This window comes from Pan troglodytes, chromosome X (assembly GCF_028858775.2).
Source record: "Pan troglodytes isolate AG18354 chromosome X, NHGRI_mPanTro3-v2.0_pri, whole genome shotgun sequence".
Taxonomy (NCBI): Eukaryota; Metazoa; Chordata; class Mammalia; order Primates; family Hominidae; genus Pan; species Pan troglodytes.
In genome coordinates, this window is record NC_072421.2 from 68,661,768 (window position 1) to 68,679,019 (window position 17,252).

Genomic DNA, 17,252 nt, shown 5'->3' on the forward strand with positions numbered 1-17,252 from the left:
AATAAGGAGCTAACCTCTGGAAAAAAAATCATAAAACTGAGGGAGGCCATTTGCTTGAGAAACCATTGTTCCTGGGTTGTTTTGTTTGTCTTTTAACAAATCTCTATCTAAGAACGGGTCAAAACATTATTTAAGCTGCAGGAATACTACCCAATATATAGTAAGAACACGCCTCATAATACATGTCACAATATGTATACATACATCTAATTTTCTGCTCTTCATTTACAGGCCAACCTCCTCCTATGGTAAGTGACCAGTTCCATAGGTTTACTGCCATTTCTTCAATCTGGTCAAAGAGAAACATTTCCTTAGTTAGTTAAAATACTGGCCACCTCCAACGGTATTTTCATTCTTGAATGTTGTATGCTTATGTAACTATTGTGGGTCATTTCCAGGCCCTCCATAATCTAGTCGCATTCTACCTCTCCCCCAAAAACTTACCCACTGTTAGAGTAATTATCTATTTCCTGAACACAACTTGTCCATTCCTATCAATGTGTCTTTATTCATACTATTGATATACCTTCACCTGATATACCTCCTCCCTTTGTTTTTATGTAACTCAAATCCATTTCAGTCTCACCAACAACATAAATGAAGCTTTCAGCAACCATTACAGTCTACGTTGTTCTTTCTTCTTTGAATTCATATATTCATTAAGTTGTATACAATTTGGCAATTAATTATATTACTTTGTATCATTTATTCTTTGTTTTATTTCTTTTCTTTAACTCAATTTATGCACAGCAGTGGTACAAAATGTATGTTTTAAGTCTTTTCTTCCATGCCACTTTTCTCACTTACCATTTCACATTTTTCTGATGAGCTTCAGTTTAAACAAATGATTTATTTAACATGTGATATAGTTTGGATATATTTCCCCTGGGAATCTCATATCAAAATTTGATCCCCAATGTTGGAGGTGGGGCTGATGGGAGGTACTTGGGTCACGGGGATGGATCCCTCATTGTCTTGGTGCTGTCCTCACAGTAATGAGTGAGTTCTCAGTCTATTAGTTACTGCAAGATCTGATTCTTAAAAAAGAGCCTGGTACCTCCTCCTTTCTCTTTCCTCCTCTCTCATCATGTGATGCCTGCTCCCTTTCCCCTTCCAACATGATTGGAAACTTCCAGAGACTCTCACTGGAAGCAGATGCCAGTGCCATGCTTCTTATATGATCTGCAGAACCATGAGCCAAATAAACTTCTTTTCCTTATCAATTACCCAGCCTCAGGTATTTCCTTTATAGCAATGCAAACAGCCTAATGCAGCATGGTTGTCATTTCACTTATTATTCTGGGGCTAATTATCATGTCCATCTCCATCACATAGTATCCTCAATGCCACAGTTGATCAAATGATGACTTCCTTATTTTTTTTTTTTTTTTGGAGACAGAGTCTCATTTTGTTGCCCAAGCTGGAGTGCAATGGCGTGATCTCGGCTCACTGCAACCACCACCTCCCGGGTTCAAGTGATTCTCCCACCTCAGCCTCCCAAGTAGCTGGGATTACAGGCACCCACCATAATGCCTGGCTAATTTTTGTATTTTTACTTGAGATGGGGTTTCACCATGTAGGCCAGACTGGTCTCGAACTCCTGACCTCAGGTGATCCGCCCGCCTCGACCTCCCAAATTGCTGGGATTACAGGCATGAGCCACCACACCCGGCTGACTTTCATACTAAGTATTATTTCATTTGTATCACTAAAAACACATGGAGTTAATAACTGCACTCCAAATTACCCAGAAGAACAAATGATTTGACATATTATGATGGGAAATGAGCATCCAGACTAAATAGCTTAAAGAAGCTACTTGTTTCGGCATTTTGGAAAGCAATTTGGCAACATATAAAAATGTTCGCCTGGGTGCGGTGGCTCACGCCTGTAATCCCAGCACTTTGGGAGGCCGAGGCGGTCGGATTGCCTGAGGTCAGGTGTTCGAGACCAGCCTGGCCAACATGGTCAAACCCCATCTCTACTAAAATATACAAAAATTAGTCGTGCGTGGTGGCAGGTGCCTGTAATCCCAGCTACTCGGGAGGCTGAGGCATGAGAATCACTTGACCCCAGGAGGCAGAGGTTGCAGTGAGCCAAGATCATGCCACTGCACTCCAGCCTGGGCGAGACAGAGCGAGACTCTGTCTCAATAAAAATAAACAAATGAGTAAATAAATAAATAAACAAATAAAGTTCATATCTTTTGTCCCAATAGTTGCACTTTTGAGACTTTATCCTAAGAAATAGATGAAAATGTGTGGGGGGATAATCTTTGCACTTAATAGTGTTCTTCATATCATTATTTATAATAGTGAAAAATGAGGAACAATATGAGAAACAATATAAATATCCAATAATAAAGAAATAGGTGAATTATGATAACCTTCCTTGATGGAATAGTATTCATCCATTTAAAATAGTGGTCATGGCCAGACATGGTGGCTCACGCCTGTAATCCCAGCACTCTGGGAGGCCGAGGCAGGTGGATCACTTGAGGTCAAGAGTTCGAGACCAGCCTGGCCAACTTGGTGAAACCCCGTCTCTACTAAAAATACAAAAAAAAAAAAAAATAGCCAGGTGTGGTGGTGCACACCTGTAGTCTCAGCTACTCGGGAGGCTGAGGCAGAAGAATCACTTAAACCTGAGAGGCGGAGGTTGCAGTGAGCCGAGATCATGCCACTGCACTCCAGCCTGAGCGACAGAGCGAGACTCTGCCTCAAAAAAATAAAAATAAAAACAAAAATAAAATAAAATAGTGGTCATGAAAACTATGTTTTTAACACGGGAAAATATTTATTACATGTCTAGTGAAAAAGGAAAGAAGGAAAGATACAAAACTGTATGTACAGAAAGTTGTACATATGCAAATCTTACCCCAAAGAAGAACTTCAATAAAATATTGGATTCTAGTTAATGATATGCACACTAAAACATTTAGGGGGGAAGTGTACTGTTGTCAGCAACTCACTTTAAAATGCACCCAAAAAATAAGATGCGCTAATGGACAAATGTATATGTGATGAAGCGAATATGGTAAAATGTTTACAACTGTAGAATGTAAGTGGCTGTTACATAGGTGTCCAGTGTAATATTCTTTCAACTTTTCTGTTTGAAAATGTTTATTTTAAAATGTTGGGAAAACAGAGCAAATTGCCTTTTATGATGCCAGAAATATTACATGTACAGTATAATTATAGCTAAATAACATTTAAACTGTAAAACTATTAAAGAAAATACATTAAAATAATAGTTATATTGAAGTGGTGTGTTTGCATGTGATTTTGTATCCATTTTTTTAAACTTTCTGTGAAGTTATGTTACTTTATGATTTTAAATAAATTCTTGTATTTTCTCATATTGTGTTAGAAAGGATAAGATAAACTATGACTGTAAATACTTCATAATCACAAAACATATTTATTCAACACATATATATTAAGCACCTAAGATGTGGCAGGTTTTGTCTTAGGTTTACATAAATGTATAATGATAAGCATAGTAAATACATGCTGCAAACAGAAGTAAATAATATGAAGATTAGACTTTCCAGAAAGAAAATAAATTGAAGGCATTTCCAAAACCAAGCAGATCTTCTTCAAAAATAAGACCAAACTCTTATGGCTCATGCCTGTAATTCTAACACTGGGAGGCCAAAGAGGGCAGATTGCTTGAGCTCAGGATTTCAAGACTAGCCTGTGCAACATGGAGAAACCCCATCTCTATGAAAAATACAAAAAATTAGCTGGGTATGGTGGCACATGCCTGAAGTCCCAGCTACTCGGAGGGCTGAGGGGGATCACTTGAGCCCAGGAGGTCGAGGATGCAGTGAGCCGAGATCATGCAACTGCACTCCAGACCAAGACACTGTCTCAAAAAACAAACAAACAAACAAACAAACAAACAAACCCAAACTCTTGGAATCTTATAATTTGTTTTCACTAACAGCTAAGTACAGTAAGAGGTTATGATCTAAAAAGAGATTTACCACCGGGCACAGTGGCTCACACCTGTAATCCCAGCACTTTGGGAGGCTGAGGTGGGTGGATCTCTTGAGGCCAGGAGTTCGAAACCAACCTGGCCAACATGGCAAAAACACATCTCTACTAAAAACACAAAAATTAGCCAGGTGTGGTGGCGCCTGCCTGTAATCCCAGCTACTTGGGTGGCTGAGGCAGGAGAACTGCTTCAAACCAGGAGGCAGAGGTTGCAGTGAACTGAGATCCTGACACTGCACTCCAGCCTGGGCAACAGAGTGTGATTGTCTTAAAAAAAAAAAAAAAAAAAAAAAAAAAAAAAAAAAACTGAGATACCACCTCACAGTCACTAGGATGACTACTATCAATAAAAAAACAGAACAACAAGTATTGGTGATAATGTGAAGAAACTGGTACCCTTGTTCACTATTAATAGAAATGTAAAATGGTATAGTTGCTATGGAAAACAGTATGGTGGTTCCTCAAAAGATTAAAAACAGAATTGCCATATGATACAGCAATTCCAATTCTGGGTATATATCCAAAAGAATTAAATGCAGGGACTTGAAAAGAAATTTCCATGCCAATGCTCATAGCAACATTATTCACAATAGGCAAAAGGTAGATGCAACCCAAGTGTCCATCAACAAATGAATGGATAAACAAAATGTGGTACACACATACAATGGATTATTCAGTCTTAAAAAGGAAGGAAATTCTGACACATGCTGCAACATGAATGAACCTTGAAGACATTATACTAAGAGAAATAAACCAGCCACAAAAAGACAATTATTACATGATTCCACTTACATGAGGTACTGAGAGTAGTCAAATTTATAGAGACAGAAAGTAGAATGGTGGTTGACAAGCTGATCCCAAAATTCGTAAGAATTTTAGAGGGCAAGGGGGAGTTGTTTAATGGATATAGAGTTTCAGTTTTGCAAGATGAAAAGGGTTCTGGATAATAGCTGCACAATGTGAACATACTTAACACAAGGGAACTATACACCTAAAGATAGTTAAGATGGTAAATTTTGTGTTATGTGTATTTTACCGCGATAAAAAACACAATGAGATAACACTTCATACCCACTAGAATGACTATAATCAAAAAGACAAATAATGACAAATGTCAGCAAGGAGGTGGAAAAACTGGATCCCTCTATCCCTCTTTTTTTTTTTTTTTTGAGACGGAGTCTCGTTCTGTCACCCAGGCTGGAGTGCAGTGGTGCAATCTCGGCTCACTGCAAGCTCCGCCTTCTGGGTTCACGCCATTCTCCTGCCTCAGCCTCCCAAGTAGCTGGGACTACAGGCGCCTGCCACCACGCCCGGCTAATTTTTGTATTTTTAGTAGAGACAGGGTTTCACTGTGTTAGCCAGGATGGTCTCGATCTCCTGACCTTGTGATCTGCCCGCCTCGGCGTCCCAAAGTGCTGGGATTATAGGCGTGAGTCACCGTGCCCAGCCAACTGGATCCCTCTTATATTGCTAGTGGGAATGTAAAATGGTGCGGCCACTTTGGAAAACAATCTGGCAGCAGCAAACCAACATGGCACATGTATACATATGTAACAAACCTGCCCGTTGTGCACATGTACCCTAGAACTTAAAATTTAAAAAAAGTGAAAAAAAAAAAAGTTTAGAGTTAACACATGGCCCAGCAATTTCATTCTTAGGTACAAACCTAAGAAAAATGAAAACATAAAAATCTGTACATGAGTATTTATAGCAGCATTATTCATAATAGCCAAAAGGTGGAAGCAATGAAAACGTTCATGAATAGATGAATGGACAAACAAAATATGGTATATCCACACAATGGGATATTATTCAGTCATAAAAATGTATGAAGTACAAATACATGCAACAATATGGATGAACTTTGAAAACACCTTGCTAAGTGAAAACAGTCAGTAAACCACACATTGTATGATTCTATTTATATAAAATGTCCTCATTAGGCAAAACCATAGAGACCAAAAGTAGATTAGTGGTTGCCTAGGGCTGAGGGTGAGGGAGGGAAGAGGATGGGAGGAAATGGAGAGTGTTTGTGAATGGGTGTGCGGTTTCTTTTTGAGGTGATGAAAATATTCTAAAATTAACTAACTGTGGTGATAGGTGCACAACAACTCTGTGAAATACTAAAAACTATTGAATTGTATACTTGAAATGGGTGAATTGCATGGTATGTAAATTATATCTAAATAAAGGTATTTATATATACATAAACACATATATACATATATAGATACATATATATATAAAGAGGAAGAGAGATTTACAGTAAACCTTCCTCTCACCTTTCCATATAAGTAGTCACCAAAATGGAAGTATTTGCCCAAGGTAAATATTCTCAAAAGTGTTTCAAGCCTCAAGACAGCTTCCATATTAAGTAAGTAACAGACCTTCATTTAAACATTAGAAAATTACCCCCAAAAAAAGCACTTCTGAAGGCTTATAGTCAACTGAGTTCTCCACTACTGGGTGGCTCCACTACTTTGCTGCAAAGGGAAGGAAAAGATAACTAGTATGTGCCCAGGACCTTATATATGTTATTTTGTTTACTATTCATAACAACACTTGGAGGTGGGTATTACTATTATCATTTAACAGGTGAGAAAACTGAAGCCTGGGGAGGTTAATAAATATTAATAATAAATAACATTGCTAATAAATAAATAAATAATAAATATTAAACGAGCACATATGTTCCCATTGGTTTCTAAAATTTTTCCCCCTAAATTAGGTGTGAACATCCAAAAATAGACTTTTATATGTTTAGCAATGGTTAAGCATGAAGACTACTTTTTTACCTATATAATACATTGGTTAAAATGAAGAATCATCAAAACTTATCATAAACAGAATTATTTTTATACTAACCTGAATGTCTGTTATTTCAGCCATAGACTCCCTGTTGATATTTGCTATGTCGCTGAAGAGTCTATCAATTGCCTCTGGTATGTTAGGTGAATTATCATTTGTAACCAGGTTTTCAACAACTTCTGAAATAACAGTGGATGATAAATGTGCTGTGAACTATTACCATTGGCTAAATGTAGCAAATCATTTTTAAATCTATGTCTAAATCATTGGCCAAATGAATACAGCATGAAGGAACTTGATCCTTAGAGTAAAACCAAACTGGAGATTTAAAGTTTCTTTAAGCTAGAGTATAATTTTCAAATAAAATTTGCATTCTTTGGGAGTCACTTGTTTATAACTTAATCATTACTCATTCTCAGAAAGTAAAATGCATTGACTTCACAAATAGTAATGTTATTAGGTAATATTAAAAGTACAAAACAGGCCAAGCATGGTGGCACACGTCTTTAGCCCTAGCTAGTCCAAAGGCTGAGGTAGGAGGATCACTTGAGTCCAGGAGTTCAAGGCTACAGTGAGCTACGATCCTGCCAGTGTACTCCATGCAGCATGGGCTACAGAGTGAGACCCTTTCTCTAAAACAAACAAAAAAAACCCTGCAAAACTGAACTTAACAGTGTCTTCAAAACCAGAAAATGTAGAAATTCTGAAAGAAGATCTGAATATGTGCCCTGTAAAACTGAAAAACTTACTAATATTTTCAAGCATTAGACAGACATAGCTAACTGCTGGCTCTGAAGTCTTGAACTTACTTTGCAAGAAAAAAATGACACGCTCAATTAGCAACATTAACCAGATATTGAATCTGCACAAATGATGTCACCATTTTCTAAATGGTCTGAGCTCCAGACTCCAAATAGCTGAATCTTACCAGGCCATGGAATTCCTTCAAACCCAAGCATTAGCTGGGCAGGATGCTCCACGCCTGTAGTACCAACTACTCAGGAGGCTGTGGCAGGAGGATCCCTTGAGCCCAGGAGTTTGAAACAGGCTGGGCAACATAGCAAGACATCATCCAAAAAAAAAAAACTAAAACTAAAACTAGACCAGGCCCAGTGGCTCATGCTTGTAATCCCAGCACATTGGGAGGCTGAGGCAGGCGGATCACTTCAGGCCAGGAATTCAAGACCAGCTTGCTCAGCATGGCAAAACCCCATCCCTATTAAAAATACAAAAATTAGCTAGGCGTGGTGTGCCTGCCTGTAATCCCAGCTACTGGGGTGGCTGAGGCATAAGAATTGCTTGAGCCTGGGAGGTTGAGGTTGTAGTTAGCTCAGATCATGCCACTGAATTCCAGCCTGGGCAACAGAGCAAGACTGTGTCTCAAAAAAAAAAAAAAAAAACTAAAACTAAACAATAAGCATGATGTAGAATCACAATTGATGCCCTTCATATTATCAAAATTGAGGTTTTTTTCAAACTCGTGACAGAAATGTCCATAAGCTACATATTTCTAATTTCTTGCAACATTCTTGAGCCTCAAATTAGCAAAAATGTTAATATTCATAACAGTACTATAAAAGCACCTTCTAAAAGATTTTTAAGCTGCTAAAATAAACAGAACTTTTACCTTGCTACAGTAAAAAATAAATCAGCTACAAAAATTTCAGTTAAACAAATGCTTGAGGTGATGGATATCCTATTTACCCTGATGTGATTATTACACATTCTATGTCTGTATCAAAATATCTCATGTATCCTATAAATATATACACCTACTATATACGCATAAAAATAAAAATTAAAAATTAAAATTCTAGCTAAACATAAGACTATAGATTCCAATAAAGACGTCACAAAGCAAATTAAAAAGTATTTAAAATTCACACATTTTAAATACTTTAGGTGAAAAAATATATATGAAAAGAAAAATACAAAAATTAGCCAGGCGCGGTGGCACATACCTGCAGTCCCAGCTACTCCAGAAGGTGAGACAGGAGAATCTCTTGAACCCAGGAGGCAGAGGTTGCAGTGAGCTGAGATCGGCCACTGCACTCCAGCCTGGGCAACAGAACAAGACTCTATCTCAAAAAAAAAAAAAAAGAAAAAGAAAAAAGAAACCCTCTATCTTTCTTTTTCCCATAAGTTGTTTAATGGAAAGACTGATGTTAAATATCTTGACTCCTCTAAGATTAGGTAAGTATTGGGCTGAGGGGCATATATTTATATAGCCCTTACTCAAAATATTGGTAACAGAATCAGGGAGATTTTAAAATTGATGTTTTTAAAAATACAAATATTGTTTAAAGAACAGATTTTTAAAAATATTTTTGAGAAGAAAACAAAACCCCAATATAAACTTTCGTTTGTTTGTTTTGTTTTGTTTTTAAGACAGAGTCTTACTCTGTCACCTAGGCTGAAGTACAGTGGGGGATCTTGGCTCACTGCAATCTCCGCCTCCCAGGTTCAAGCAATTCTCCTGCCTCAGCCTGCTGAGTAGCTGGGACTACAAGCACATGCCACCAATATACGTTTTAAAAAAAACATCCTGGCCAGCCGTGGTGGCTCATGCCTGTAATCCTAACAGTTTGGGAGGCTGAGGCAGGTAGATTGCTTGAGCTCAGGAGTTTGAGACCAGCCTGGGGAACACAGTGAGACTTCATCTCCATAAAAAACTTAAAAATTATCTGGGTGTGGTGGCTCACACCTGTAGTTCCAGCTACTCGGTGGCTGAGGTGAAAGGATCACTCCAGCCCAGGAGGTGGAAGCTGCAGTTAAGCTATGATCATGCCACGGCACTCCAGCGGGTGACAGAGCAAGACCTTGTCTCTCAAAAAAAAAAAAAAAAAAATCCTAAGATGTTATTGTAGAATACCAATAATAGTTTCTGGTTACATAGTTTATGAGACTATGAAGACATATATTTTGATTTGTGAATGTTCTCTTAAGTGGTTAATGTTTTATTAACTCATTTTTGTCTAAATAATTCTGGTCCTTTCAAAACATATTTTCAGTGTTATTCAGCTGAGCAACTTCACCGACACCAGCTGAGGCAATGACAGCATTGCAGTCCTTTAAGGATAAAATGCAGTCAGCAAAGCTGGGTAAGTGATAGAGATCACATAGCTGAAAGGTTGAGAGTTACACTATAAAGAAGAGATTTGCATCTGGGAGAAGCTCAGAAAATAAATTCTATTTTTTGTTTTTGTTTTTGTTTTTGTTTTGAGACAGGGTCTTGCTATGTTGCCCAGCCTGGCCTGAAACTCTTGGGCTTAAGTGATCCTCCCATCCAAGTAGCTGGCATTACAGGTGTGTGCCACTGCATCCGATGAAAAGAACTTCTATAAATGCAGTCTACAGCTGGGCAAAGTGTCTCGCGCTTGTAATTCCAGCAATTTGGGAGGCCAAGGCAAGGGGATTGCTTGAGCCCAGGAGTTCGAGACTACCCTGGGCAATATAGACAGACCCCATCTTTACAAATAAATAAATAAAATTAGCCAGGCATGGTAGCCCACACCTGTGGTCCCAGCTACTCGGGTGGTTGAGGTGGGAGGATCGCTTGAGCCTAGGAGGTTGAAACTACAGTGAGTTGTGATCACGCCATTGCACTCCAGCCTAAGCGGCAGAGACTGTCTCAAATACAAAATGCAGTCTACTCCTGAGATGAGAAGACAGCAAACTGTATTAAGGTTTTGTCAAGCAAGATTGTACGTTTTGAAAAAAATTATTAAATTATCTTCCTGGCTACAGAAAGAAACTATGATTTACAACATGATTTCAGTCCATTTAATTTAAATGAGATGCATTCTAGTTAAAACTGGGGGATCACTCGATTGAGGCAGCCACGTTAATCTGTATCAATTAATTCTGATTAAGTAGATAACATTCTAGGTACCGTATAATAGAAAATAAACATTTTCCCTGTCCTTGAGGAAGGGAGCTTCTGTTACAACATACAAAAATCTATCAACTGTCCTGCCAAGTCTTTCCCTGTGACCTCCATCAGCTCAACCAGTCATTCAAAAGCCAAAGCAGCTCAAAGACCTGCCAAAATCAATTCAAGATTTTACTCCGTCACAATAATTATATGCAACTTCTTTAGTGAGAAAAGAACCAGAAATGACAATAAAATTAACATTTGCATATTGCTTTCCAGTCTCGAAGCTTTTTCATATGCATTCTCATTTAATCTTCAATCTATTCTGTAAGGAAGATATTTTTATTTCATAAGATGTGGAAACTAAGTTTTAACAAAATGAAGTGACTTTTTAAAAATCAGGCCTTTTTGCTGGATAAAGTGACTTCTTGATGGTGATAAAATAGAAAGTAGTAAGCTATGACTTGAATTCAGGCTTTCTGATTTGAAATCCTGCACTTTCCACTATACTGGTTCTATCAGGAAGGATCTGGAACAAGTGACAAGCTAGGACACTCAGACAACTGAAAAACAGCAGAGAGGAAAGAAATGAGCCAAAAGCATTCAGAGCACTACACTATAGCTCTGATTGTGGGCTAAAGAAAACTATTCAAACTGCAGAGGTTGGTTTGAATGAGGACAGCCAAAATATCCAAAACAGTGTCAAAAGGGTCTGGCAAAATCAGGCAAACAGGTTTAGTCATAGACTAAAATTACATTGTAAATCGTAATTTCTATCCACGGTCACAAAGATAATAATTTTTCCTATATAATGTTCCAGGAAGTCCCAAATGACAAATTGGATATGGTACAAGAGAATCCAAGCAGCGAGTCATAAAGCAGAAGTCAGATGGAACTGTATGTACCATAGTTCCAACAGATCTATTCACAGCAGTGTATTGTAGTTCTGAGCAGTGTCCTGATCCTGGAGAGTAACTAGGGATGGATGCAGGGCAGGCTAACCTCATGAAAATCATGACAAGCAGAAATGATACACCTCCACAGATGAAAAGCTCCAGCTCTCTGCTTCCTGGTGGGGAGGGAAAAGAGTTGATCTGTGCCTCTAGTGCCCCAACTTCTCCAGGGCTGCCAAAAGAACTTGCATATATCTCTCTAGTTTTGAGGCTTAGATGGGTCCGGCAAACTCTAGCTGCTCAGGGGAGAATGGGAGACAGTGGCTTGAGCTGGTACATGCCATAGCTCTCCACTCTGGCTCAGCCCAGAACAAGCAGACAAAAACTATAGCTTCCAGCTTCTCTCTGGGGAGAGAAAGAGGTGGTAGAGGCCCCCAGAATCTCTGCCAAGGCTAACTGGGGGGGCCCTTCTCCTGTACAAGACAAGCCCATGAAGAATGAGAGAGGTGCCTTAACACAGGCACCAACAGTGGGTCAAGGAAAATGAAAAACCAGGCAAAGATGTTCCAAACAAAGGAACAAGATAATCTCCATAAACCAACCCTAATAAATAGAGTTATATAATTTACCTGACAGAGAATTAAAACAACTCTCATGAAGATGCTCACTGAGGTCAAGAGAGCAATGCATGAACAAAGTGAGAATTTCAACAGAGATAGAAAATATTTTAAAGTACCAAAAATTTCTCCAAGAAGATATACAAATGGCCAACAGGTATATGGAAAAAATCTCAACATCACTAATCATCAGGGAAATGCAAACTAAAATTTAAAATTACAATGATATATCACCTCACATCCATTAAGATAACCACTATCAAAAAATAGAAAATAAGGCCAGGCGCAGTGGCTTATGCCTGTAATCCCAGCACATTGGGAGGCCGAGGCAGGTGGATCACTTGAGGTCAGGAGTTCGAGACCAGCCTGAGCAACATGGTGAAACCCCATCTCTACCAAAAATACAAAAATTAGCTGGGCATGGTGGCACCACCTGTAGTGCCAGGTACTTGGGAGGCTGAAGCAGGAGAATTGCTCGAACCTGGAAGACAGAGGTTGCAGTGAGCCAAGATCGAGCCACTACACTCCATCCTGGGTAAGAGTGAGACACTGCCACAAAAAAAAAAAAAAAGAAAAAGAAAAAGAAAGAAAGAAAGAAAGAAAAAATAAGAAGTATTGGTGAGGATGTAGAGAAATTGGAACTCTTGTACACTGTTGGTAGGATGGCAAAATGGTGCAAGCTGCTATGGAACACAGTATGAAGGTTCTTCAAAAAATTAAAAATACAACTCGCATATGATACAGCAATTACACTTCTGGGTATTTATCCACATGAATTGAAATCAGGGTCTTGAAGAGATATTAGCACTCCCATGTTCACTGTAGCACTATTCACAATAGCCAAGATGTGGAAATGATGCAAATGTCCACCAGCAAATGAATGGATAAAGAAAATGTGGTATATACATACAATAAAATGCCATTTAGTCTTCAAAAAGAAGGAAATTCCATAATATGTGACAATATGGATGAACCTTGAGGACATTATACTAAGTGAAATAAGCTAGTCACAAGACAAATACTGCATGGTTCCACTTACATGAAATACCTAAAATAGTCAAATTCATAGAACCAAAGAGTAGAATGGTGGTTTCCAAGGGCTGGGGGAAAGGGGTAATAGGGAGTTACTAAGCAACGGGCATAAAGTTTCAGTCAAGCAAGATGAATAAGCACTACAGATCTGCTATACAATACTATACTTACAGTCAATAATGTATACTTAAAATTTTGCTGACAGCAAATCTCATATTAAACGTTCTTACCACAATAAAAAAAGAAATGATACAACTCCAAAGCTAAACAGGTGCATAGAATATGCCCCTAGTATGTTAAAGCTCAAATCTGATGGCCAGTATAACTTAATCCAAACCAACACCTTCCCTACTCTACAATGCTACTATTCTTTCTTCCTTTGAATAGAACAGGCTCAGAGAATAGAGCAAACCTAAACCTACAAACTGGGCTCATCGGAAGATAAAGCAATGTTAAGTTTTGGAAGGCAATTGGCTGGGGGTGGAGGGAGGCAAGAGCTGACAATATCATGCTAATCACAAAGGAATTTCCAACTTGATTCTGGTGAGGAAACCTATCTAGTCACATTCAGAACACTAAACTTTAGAGACTAAAGGATAGCTGTGAATGCGCTGGTTCACACCTGAAGCCAACACATCTCAGAGTCTCGCCCAAGGCCCACAGCAGCAAGGCCCACAGTGGGTATGTACTCCCTGGTTATCACTGATGGTTATTCAGGGCCCAAGGGCTCTTTAGTTAGCAGGTGATGAATCCTACCAGGTCTGTATCCTTCCCTTCAAGGCAGTGCATTCACAGCTGTGGTGGCTACAGGGAGAGACCCCTTCTGCTTAAGAAAAGCAGATGGAGGAGTAAGTCTTGAGCTTAGGTGCCACCTTGGCCACAGTAGGGAAAAACACCAAGCAGGCTCTTGGGGTCCAGGATTCCAGTCCTTGGCTCTTGGACACCGTCTCTGGACCTAACCTGGGTCAGAGAAGAGCCCACTATCCTGAATGATGAGTCCCAGGCCTGGAAGATTCACCAGAAGCTGACTGAAGAGCCCTTGGGCCTTAAGTAAACATCGGCAGTAGCCTGGCATTACTCCCCATGGGCCTGTAGTGGTGGGCATAGGTATAGACTCCTTTGCCTGGGGAAAAAGGAGGGAAGAGTGGGAAGGACTTTGTCTGGGGGTTTCAACACCAGCTCAACCACAGTAGATTAGTGCACCAGGTAGATGTCTAAGGTTTCCATCTCCAGGTCCCGGCTCCCAGACAGCATCTCTGGACCCACCCAGGGCCTGGGAGAACTCCATACCCTTAAGAGAAAGACAAAAGGCTGGCTGGCTTCACCACCTGCTGGTTGTAGAGCTCTAGGGCCTTGAGTGAACAAAGGTGGCAGCAGCGGGCCTTGGTTACAAAGGTGGTTACAGCAGGCCTTGGGGGAGACCCAGTACTGTGCTGGCTTCAGGTTTGACCCAGTACAGTCTTGGCAGTGGTGGCCATGGGGATGCTTCTGTCACCCCTCCCCCAGATCCAGGCTTCCAGAACAGAGAGAGAGACTCTGGGAGAAAGTAAGAGAAAAGCCTCTGCTGGGTAATCTAGAGAATGCTTCTGGATCTTATGGAAGGCCACCAAGGTGGTACCTCTACGAGTCTGCAAGAAACAAAGCATTACTGTACTTGGGGTGCCCCCTAAAGCAGATACAGCTTAGATCACAACACCAAAGTCTTTTCATATATCTGGAAAGCCTTCCAAAGAAGGACAGGTACAAATAAGCCCAGACAGTAAAGATTGCAATAAAGACCTAACTCTTCAATGCCCAGACACCAAAGAACATCTACTAGCATCAACACCATCCAGGAAAACATGACCTCACCAAATGAACTAAATAAGGCACTAGGGACCAACCTGGAGAAACAAGAGACATGTGACCTTTCAGAGAGATAATTCAAAATAGCTGTGTTGAGGAAACTCAAAGAAATTCAATATAACACAGAGAAGGAATTTAGAATTCTATCAGCTAAATTTAGCAAAGAGATTGAAATAATTTAAATTAATCAAACAGAAATTCTGAACTAAAAATGCAACTAGCATACTGAAGAAGGCATCAGAGTCCTTTAATAGCAAAATTGATCAAGCAAAAGAAAGATTTAGTGAGCTTGAAGACAGGCTATTTGAAAATACACAGTCAGAGGAGACAAAAGAAAAAAGAATAAAAAACAATGAAGCACACCTGCAGGATCTAGAAAATAGCCACAAAAGAGCAAAGCTAATAGTTATTGGCCTTAAAGATGAGGAAGAGAAAGACATAGGGATAGAAAGTTTATTCAAAGGGATAACAGAGAACTTCCCAAACCTAGAGAAAGATATCAATATCCAAGTACAAAAAGGTTATAGAACACCAAGTAGATTTAACCCAAGAAGACCACCTTAAGGCATGTAACAATAATCAAACCCCCAAAGCTCAAGGATAAAGAAAAGATCCTAAAAGCAGCAAGAGAAAAGAAACAAATCGCATGAAATGGAGCTCCAATATGTCTGGCAGCAGACTTTTCAGTGGAAACCTTATAGGCCAGGAGAGACTGGCATGACATATTTAAAGTGCTGCGGGAAAAATACTTTTACCCTAGAATAGTATATCCAGTGAAAATATCCTTCAAATGTGAAGGAGAAAGACTTTCCCAGACAAACAAAAGCTGAGGGATTTCATCAACACCAGACCTGCCTTACAAGAAATGCTAAAGAGAGGATTTTGATCCTCTCTTATAATAATAATGAGCAATAAAAAATAATCTGGGCCAGGCACGGTGGCTCATCCCTGTAATCCCAGCACTTTGGGAGGCCGAGGTGGGTGGATCACCTGAGCTCAGGAGTTTGAGACGAGCCTGGCCAACATGGTGAAACCCTGTCTCTACTAAAAAGTACAAAAATTAGCCAGGAGTGGTGGCAGACATCTGTAATCCCAGCTATTTGGGAGGGTGAGGCAGGAGAATCGCTTGAACCCAGGAGGCGGTGGTTGCAGTGAGCTGAGTCTGCACCATTGCACTCCAGCCTGGGAGACAAGAGTGAGACTCCATCTCAAAAAAAAAAATTATCTTAAGGTACAAACCTCACTGGTAATAGTAAGTACAAAAAAAAAGTAACACTGTTATAACACAATTATTATAACACTGTAACTGTGGTGTGTAAACTACTCTAAGTAGAATGAATAAACAATGAACCAATGAAAAATAACAACTACAACTTTTCCAGAAATAGTACAATAAGATATAAATAAAAACAACAAAAAAGTTAAAAAGCAGGAGGATGAAGTTAAGGCATAAGGTTTTTATTAGTTTTCTTTTTCCCTGTTTGTTTATGCAGAGTGCTAAGTTGTTATCAAGTTAAAATAATGGGTTATAAGATAGTATTTGCAAGACTCGTGGTAACTACAAACCTAAAAATATACAATGAACACACAAAAAATAAAAAGCAAGAAACTAAATCATATCACCAGAGAAAATCACCTTCACTGAAGGAAGACAGGAAGGAAAGAAGGAAGAGAAGACCACAAAACAACCAGAAAATAAATAACAAAATGGCATGAGTAAGTTCTTATCAATAATAACATTTAATGTAAATGGATTAACCTCTCAAATCAAAAGACATAGAGTGGCTAAATTGAGAAAACAAAACCCAATAATCCCTTGCCTACAAGAAACACACTTCACATATAAAGACACACACAGACTGAAAATAAAGGGATGGAAAGATATTCCATGCCAATGGAAACCAAAAAAGAGCAGGAGTACCGATACTTATGTCAGAAAAAACAGATTTCATGAAAAAAACTAAAAAGAGACAAAGGTCATTATATACTGATAAAGAGGTTAATTCAGGATTCCATTCCAAGATGGTCAAATAGGAACAGCTCTGGTCTGCAGCTCCCAGCGTGATCGACACAGAAGACAGGTGATTTCCGCATTTCCAACTGAGGTACCTGGTTCATCTCATTGGGACTGGTTGGACAGTGTGTGCAGCCCACGGAGGGTGAGCCGAAGCAGGGCAGGGCATCG

General features: G+C 39.3%; 1 protein-coding gene across 2 annotated transcripts in view; it reads right to left on the minus strand.

Annotated features, from left to right (window-relative positions):
• TEX11 (testis expressed 11) overlaps positions 1 to 17,252 on the minus strand; it is a 381,570-nt gene that overhangs the window by 342,204 nt on the left and 22,114 nt on the right. For both annotated transcript variants that reach the window (XM_016944288.4, XM_054676447.2), the window contains exons 3-4: positions 6,864 to 6,985; positions 205 to 289 (exon numbers count right to left, since the gene is read on the minus strand). In XM_016944288.4, the coding sequence (XP_016799777.2) occupies positions 205 to 289; positions 6,864 to 6,985 (207 nt within the window). The remainder of the gene's footprint in view (positions 1 to 204; positions 290 to 6,863; positions 6,986 to 17,252) is intronic.